Below are 7,606 nucleotides of genomic sequence, written 5' to 3'. Positions count from 1 at the left end.
ACCCTAACCTTAACCCAAACCCTAGCTTCATGTCCACATCCCGGTTAAACCTTAACCCTAACCTCAACCCTAACCCTAACCTCAACCATAACCCTAACCTTAACCCTAACCTCAACCATAACCCTAGCTTCATGTCCACATCCCGGTTCAACCCTAACCCTAACCTTAACCCTAACCTTAACCATAACCCTAACCCTAGCTTCATGTCCACATCCCGGTTCAACCCTAACCCTAACCTTAACCCTAGCTTCATGTCCACATCCCGGTTCAACCCTAACCCTAACCTTAACCCTAGCTTCATGTCCACATCCCGGTTCAACCCTAACCCTAACCTTAACCCTAACCTCAACCATAACCCTAACCCTAGCTTCATGTCCACATCCCGGTTCAACCCTAACCTTAACCCTAACCTCAACCATAACCCTAACCTTAACCCTAGCTTCATGTCCACATCCCGGTTCAACCCTAACCTTAACCCTAACCTCAACCATAACCCTAACCATAACCCTAGCTTCATGTCCACATCCCGGTTCAACCCTAACCTTAACCCTAACCTCAACCATAACCCTAACCATAACCCTAGCTTCATGTCCACATCCCGGTTCAACCCTAACCCTAACCTTAACCCTAACCTCAACCATAACCCTAACCTTAACCCTAGCTTCATGTCCACATTCCAGCTCAAGCCTAATCTTAACCCTAACCTCAACCATAACCCTAACCATAACCCTAGCTTCATGTCCACATCCCGGTTCAACCCTAACCTTAACCCTAACCTCAACCATAACCCTAACCTTAACCCTAACCTCAACCATAACCCTAGCTTCATGTCCACATCCCGGTTCAACCCTAACCCTAACCTTAACCCTAACCTCAACCATAACCCTAACCTTAACCCTAGCTTCATGTCCACATTCCAGCTCAAGCCTAATCTTAAAGATAAATATAAAGCTTGCATTCAACAGATTGATGTGCTATGTTAATCAAGATTATACATTTTTTTTTAAATCATAGTATTTCTATCCTATTCTGTAAACATATTTTATCTAGCAGCCTGCACCACATTCACTTTGGTGCACATTTACAGGTGGGCTTGTTCAATTACTATATTGTATGTTTAGGCCCATGATTTATTTTATTGTATCAATCAATAGCCAATCAAAATGATAATCAGATCTACATTGCTTTTTCTTACGTATGACGTAAGCGCGTCGACTGGTTGAACGTTTACATCGCAAATCAAAAGGTGTTTGTCATCTGCTCCGAATACAGCAGGCAACCCATTAATAAACCAACAATGCAGTTTTAAGAAAATATAGTTAAGAAAAATATGTAATAAATTAACTTAAGTAAAAAAGTAACGAGGCTATCGGTACAGGTTAGTTGAGGTCATTTGTACGTCGGTAGGGGTAAAGTGACTGCATAGATAATAAACAGCGAGTAGCAGCAGTGTACAAAAATCTAAAATATTTTTTTTTAACTGAAAGGTGGGGGGGTTCAATGCAAATAGTCTGGGTAGCCATTTGATTGTTCAGCAGTTTTATGGCTTGGGGGTAGAAGCTGTACCGTTTTGGGGGTAGAAGCTGTAACGTTAGCGCCTAGCTAGCAGTGAACTATCTGAGCGCTACCGAACAAAAGCCTTAAAACAAGCTGATTTGCAGCGGCCATCGATATTTTAACACGGAAAATTTTGATTATCAAGTTCTAGGTAATTATATTTTCCAATTAACGTTATGTTAGCGTGTGTCTGTCGACCTTGCCTAACGTTAGTCCCGAATCTTTGTTCTGCTTGCGTGGAAGACCCAGATTACGATTGGCTTTTTTTCTTCTTCACATTTCCAATGTGTCAACCACTTAAAAACCATTTAGATGCTAACTAAACTACTTAATTGACATGATCTGACACGTTTGCATATTTGTTGTGGATATTTTGGACTCAACATCGGGTTAACTTGCGCACAAATAGTAACTGCAACGTGTCTCGCGAAGGTCATCGGATGCATGTGGGGTAACGTTATTGTAGTTTTGACATTTCTTGCTAAATCATATGCTGTTTTTAGCATGGTGTGGTTGTTTTTCAAGGTTTGTGTTAGAAAACGCAGCGTTCTTTTACAGGAAATAGTGTACTTTTCTCTTAAAACAAGGCAAAGGTCCAAGTCCCACAGCGCCATCTTTTGGTCGTGTATTTGTAATCGCTGTTGAAAAATAAATTCATAATGTTATTCAGAAATATTCACTACCATCGAGGATTTTCTCAAATAATTTATTGTGCATAAATTAGTCATTTTGCAATCAAACACAATGGCTGTTTTAGGCATCAAAGGAACCAAGCATCATTAAAGTGGCCAGGCTCCTTTGTTTTCTATTGCTTTATGACACAGCAGGCCAACTCAACATTTGGCTTGTCATCTCCCCATTGGCATTGTTCGCAGGGGCAGGCCACAGGAACAGCACTCACACCTAATGTGCTGAGGAAGTCTTTTCACAAAGCACTTTCAGTATGTCATTGGAAGGCAAAAAATGGGGATTGTTTACTCTGAAATGTACAAAATGTGAAGTGGAGGATTATGTTTTGTTAGTGGTGGCAATGCAACAAACTCTTTCAATTCAATTGCACACAACCTGTTTCTGTTCTTCAGATAAAGGCTCAGAAGTTTCCCCTTCTCTCTCGCCAGTCAAGATGGGAGGAGCTGTGAGCGCTGGCGAGGATAATGACGAGTTGATTGACAACCTGAAGGAGGCACACTACATCCATTCAGACCTGGTGGAGCGGGCCTTCAGGGCCATCGACCGGGCCGACTACTACCTGGAGGAGTACCGTGACAGTGCCTACAAGGACCTGGCCTGGAGGCACGGCAACATCCACCTATCAGCCCCCTGTATCTACTCTGAGGTGATGGAGGCCCTGGACCTGCACCCTGGCCTGTCCTTCCTCAACCTGGGCAGTGGGACGGGGTACCTCAGCACTATGGTGGGACTCATACTGGGTGAGTTGTTGTAACTGGTTTAGCCAGCAGCATACCACCCTGCATCCCACTGCCCGCTTGGTTCTGAAGCTAAGCAGGGTTGGTCCTGGTCGGTCCCTAGATGGGAGACCAGATGCTGCTGGAAGTGGTGTTGGGGGGGCCATTTGGAGGCACTCTTTCCTCGAGTCAAAAAAATAAATATCCCAATACCCCAGGGCAGTGATTGGGGACTTTGCCCTCTGTAGGGTGCTGTCTTTCTGATGGGACGTTAAACGTGTGTCCTGACTCTCTGGTCACTAAAGATCCCATGGCACTCGTCATAAGCGTAGGGGTGTTAACTCTGGTGTCCTGGCTAAATTCCCAAGCTGTCCCTCATACTGTCACCTAATCATCCCCAGCTTACAATTAATCTCATTCATCCCCCCTCCTCTCCCCTGTAACTATTCCCCAGGTTGTTGCTGTAAATGAGAATGTGTTCTCAGTCAACTTACCTGGTAAAATAAACACTCTGGGCCTGGGTGAGTTACTGTAGCAAACAGTACAACCACTCTGGGCCTGGGTGAGTTACTGTAGCAAACAGTACAACCACTCTGGGCCTGGGTGAGTTACTGTAGCAGACAGTACAACCACTCTGGGCCTGGGTGAGTTACTGTAGCAGACATTACAACCACTCTGGGCCTGGGTGAGTTACTGTAGCAAACAGTACAACCACTCTGGGCCTGGGTGAGTTACTGTAGCAAACAGTACAACCACTCTGGGCCTGGGTGAGTTACTGTAGCAGACAGTACAACCACTCCGGGCCTGGGTGAGTTACTGTAGCAGACAGTACAACCACTCTGGGCCTGGGTGAGTTACTGTAGCAGACAGTACAACCACTCCGGGCCTGGCTGAGTTACTATAGCAGACAGTACAACCACTCCGGGCCTGGCTGAGTTACTGTAGCAGACAGTACAACCACTCCGGGCCTGGCTGAGTTACTATAGCAGACAGTACAACCACTCCGGGCCTGGCTGAGTTACTGTAGCAGACAGTACAACCACTCCGGGCCTGGGTGAGTTACTGTAGCTGGACAGTACAACCACTCTGGGTCTTGTTGGAGTTGGAAAGGGGGAAATCAGCAGGCCAACTGATTGGAAAAGTTGATTGAAATGCATTGTGGATGTTATTTTTCTGTTGTAATCCTGGTTCCAGGTCCATTTGGTGTGAACCATGGGGTGGAGTTATATGCTGATGTGATTGAGTATGCCTATCAGAAGCTAGACTACTTCATCAAAACCAGCGAAAGCTTTGACAAGTGAGACTCTACCTCTGATTGCCTTTCCAGTCTACATCAGCCTTGAAGTTCTCTCTCTTGTCAGTAGACATCGTGGCTAGTTGAATATCAGGTGGGAGTGTGTAGCCTGTAAAATCTATTGTTTTTGTTTATACTGTATTTGTGTTGTTTTTTTTTTAGGTTTGAGTTCTGCGAACCTTCGTTTGTGGCGGGGAACTGCCTGGAGATCCCCCCTGAGAGCAGGCAGTATGACAGGGTGTACTGTGGCGCGGGAGTGCAGAGAGACCATGAAGAATACATGAAGAACCTGCTGAAGGTGGGGGGTATTCTGGTACTGCCTCTGGAGGAGAAGGTGTGTATACTCACACTAACTAGGTTTCCATCCAACCTTTTTATGCTTGTACTTGTCGGATAGAAAATGTCAATTTGTCGGTAAACTCAGCAAAATGTCGACAAAATAAAATACGCTAGAGGTGGTGTGATCTTTTCGTCTGTAAAATGTACTATGCGATAAATGGTGGCGGAAACGCCTTTATGCGCAAATATTGATATAATAACCATTGAATTGGAGTACATTTGGAGTCACACCATGATATGCTGTGTGGTCCTCCCACTACGACTCAGGCATGCGGTTTATTAGGCTACAGATGGAATAAGTGGTGATGAACTTCACAGCGTGGTCAACGTGCACGGTGATGAGCTTAAAGATAATGTGAAGGAAACCCATTGTATTTTTTTTATTCGTGGGAATTGAACAGCAAAATTATTATTATTTTTTTTAATGTGCAATACGTCATCATTGGATGGAAACACCCCTCTGATGAGAAAAATGTGCATATTTTAAAATATAATGCATGAAAATCTGTAGCCAATAGGATGGAGACCTAGCTACTGAAATACATGTAATTATGTCCCTTACACAAATAGGATGTGCTCTAATGCAGGGCTTCCCAAACTCGGTCCTGCCCCCCCACCCTGGGTGCATTGTTTTGACCTAACACTACACAGCTGGTTCAAATAACCATCTCATCATGGGGGGGGGCAGGACCGAGTTTGGGAAGCCCTGCCCTAATGTACCCTATTCTTGTACTCTTCCTAGCTGACCAAGATCAGGCGTACAGGCCAGAGCAGCTGGGAGACCAAAAAGATCATTGCTGTGTCCTTCGCTCCACTGGCACTGCCCCAACATAACACCAATGGTGAACCCAAGACAGTCCCACTACGTGAGTAACCTTGTCAGTTTGGGATTTTCTAACATAAAAGTCAGAAGAGATGAGTGAAAAACGCTAGAACCCCCTCCCCCCCCCCCCCCCAGACATTTTGATCACCATCCAAAGCATACTAACGTTCTCTTAATTCTCTCTCCTTGCTGATCTCTGGTGACCCACGGAGCAGCCACGTTTGAGGTGCGGACGCTGCAAGAGCTGGCTCGTATAGCCATCCGCCACACCCTGAGAGTGACCACGGACAACGGGGGGGGTCAGCCACGGGGTCGGGGCTCTTTTGGAGGAGGCAGGGGCCTGGGGGTCAGTGGGCTCCACAAGTACGGCCCGCGTTTTAAACGCCGGCGAGTTCACCACCGCCGCCACTGCACCTCTGTAGTACTGGCACACAAGCCTGTGGTGAGCAATGCTGACCCCACCCCTGCTCCCCTGGACAACAACAACAATAACCACGGGGGGCAGGAGGATGGGCAGCGAAGGGCAGCCCGGGAGGAGGAGGAGGAGGAGGAGGAAGCAGAAAAGGAGACAGGGGAGCTACTCCCAGCAGAGCCACCTATAAACATCCTGAGAGAAAGGATTCTCGTTTTGCCCCTCCCGGAGCCTCTGAAGATGTACCTGCTGTACTGCTGGGAGAAATGACTTTTCCACAGATGCAGCACCCAGCAGAAACCAACAACCCCTGACTGGGTCTCTGTCTCTGACTGGGTCTCTGTCTCTGACTGGGTCTCTGTCTCTGACTGGGTCTCTGTCTCTGACTGGGTCTCTGTTACTGACTGGGTCTCTGTTACTGACTGGGTCTCTGTTACTGACTGGGTCTCTGTTACTGACTGGGTCTCTGTCACTGACTGGGTCTCTGACTGGGTCTCTGTCTCTGACTGGGTCTCTGTCTCTGACTGGGTCTCTGTCTCTGACTGGGTCTCTGTCTCTGACTGGGTCTCTGTCTCTGACTGGGTCTCATTTTCTGACCCCTGAATGGGTCTCTGTCTCTGACTGGGTCTCTGTCTCTGACTGGGTCTCTGTCTCTGACTGGGTCTCTGTTACTGACTGGGTCTCTGTTTCTGACTGGGTCTCTGTTTCTGACTGGGTCTCTGTTTCTGACTGGGTCTCTGTCTCTGACTGGGTCTCTGTCTCTGACTGGGTCTCTGTCTCTGACTGGGTCTCATTTTCTGACCCCTGAATGGGTCTAATTTTCTGACCCCTGAATGGGTCTCTGTCTCTGACTGGGTCTCTGTCTCTGACTGGGTCTCTGTCTCTGACTGGGTCTCTGTCTCTGACTGGGTCTCTGTCTCTGACTGGGTCTCTGACTGGGTCTCTGTCTCTGACTGGGTCTCTGTTTCTGACCCCTGACTGGGTCTCTGTTTCTGACTGGGTCTCTGTTTCTGACTGGGTCTCTGTCTCTGACTGGGTCTCTGTCTCTGACTGGGTCTCTGTCTCTGACTGGGTCTCTGTCTCTGACTGGGTCTCTGTCTCTGACTGGGTCTCATTTTCTGACCCCTGAATGGGTCTCATTTTCTGACCCCTGAATGGGTCTCTGTCTCTGACTGGGTCTCTGTCTCTGACTGGGTCTCTGTCTCTGACTGGGTCTCTGTCTCTGACTGGGTCTCTGACTGGGTCTCTGTCTCTGACTGGGTCTCTGTCTCTGACTGGGTCTCTGTCTGACTGGGTCTCTGTTACTGACTGGGTCTCTGTTACTGACTGGGTCTCTGTTTCTGACTGGGTCTCTGTTTCTGACTGGGTCTCTGTTTCTGACTGGGTCTCTGTTTCTGACTGGGTCTCTGTTTCTGACTGGGTCTCTGTTTCTGACTGGGTCTCTGTTTCTGACCCCTGACTGGGTCTCTGTTTCTGACTGGGTCTCTGTTTCTGACTGGGTCTCTGTTTCTGATCCCTGACTGGGTCTCTGTCTCTGACTGGGTCTCTGTCTCTGACTGGGTCTCTGTCTCTGACTGGGTCTCTGTTACTGTTTCTTACTCAATTCCTTTCCTGTCACTGTAAGGAGGAGACATATTTGACCAGTATGGGAAGGGTTTCACCTTGGATAGAAAGGTGTCTCTAGGCGCTCTGGTACTCAGTAACTTAGCTTTCTCAATGTTGAGGATGTTTAGACAGCCAAACAGATCAATTATGTGAATGGATTTTTTTTTTTT

General features: G+C 47.3%; 1 protein-coding gene across 4 annotated transcripts; it reads left to right on the top strand.

The window, feature by feature from the left end:
* Positions 1–1,217: 1,217 nt before the first annotated feature.
* LOC110492660 (protein-L-isoaspartate O-methyltransferase domain-containing protein 2) lies at positions 1,218–6,742 on the top strand. 4 transcript variants are annotated; one of them, XM_036947687.2, is made up of 6 exons: positions 1,218–1,708; positions 2,640–2,987; positions 4,158–4,260; positions 4,420–4,591; positions 5,339–5,462; positions 5,635–6,742. In XM_036947687.2, the coding sequence occupies exons 2-6, from the start codon at positions 2,681–2,683 to the stop codon at positions 6,099–6,101; spliced, it is 1,173 nt and encodes a 390-aa protein (XP_036803582.2). In that variant the 5' UTR covers positions 1,218–1,708; positions 2,640–2,680; the 3' UTR covers positions 6,102–6,742. The 4 variants fall into 4 exon arrangements, with proteins under 4 accessions (XP_036803582.2, XP_036803585.2, XP_036803583.2 ...); XM_036947690.2 differs by having other exon boundaries at positions 1,226–1,708; positions 4,420–4,555; positions 5,635–6,269; XM_036947688.2 differs by having other exon boundaries at positions 1,273–1,378; positions 5,635–6,621.
* The last annotated feature ends 864 nt before the right edge of the window (positions 6,743–7,606 follow it).

The sequence above is a fragment of the Oncorhynchus mykiss genome, chromosome 16 (genome assembly GCF_057628025.1).
Source record: "Oncorhynchus mykiss isolate SJ-2025 chromosome 16, ASM5762802v1, whole genome shotgun sequence".
Lineage (NCBI taxonomy): Eukaryota > Metazoa > Chordata > Actinopteri > Salmoniformes > Salmonidae > Oncorhynchus > Oncorhynchus mykiss.
Note: the sequence above shows the minus strand (reverse complement) of the source record. Positions and strands in the feature narration are given on the sequence as shown.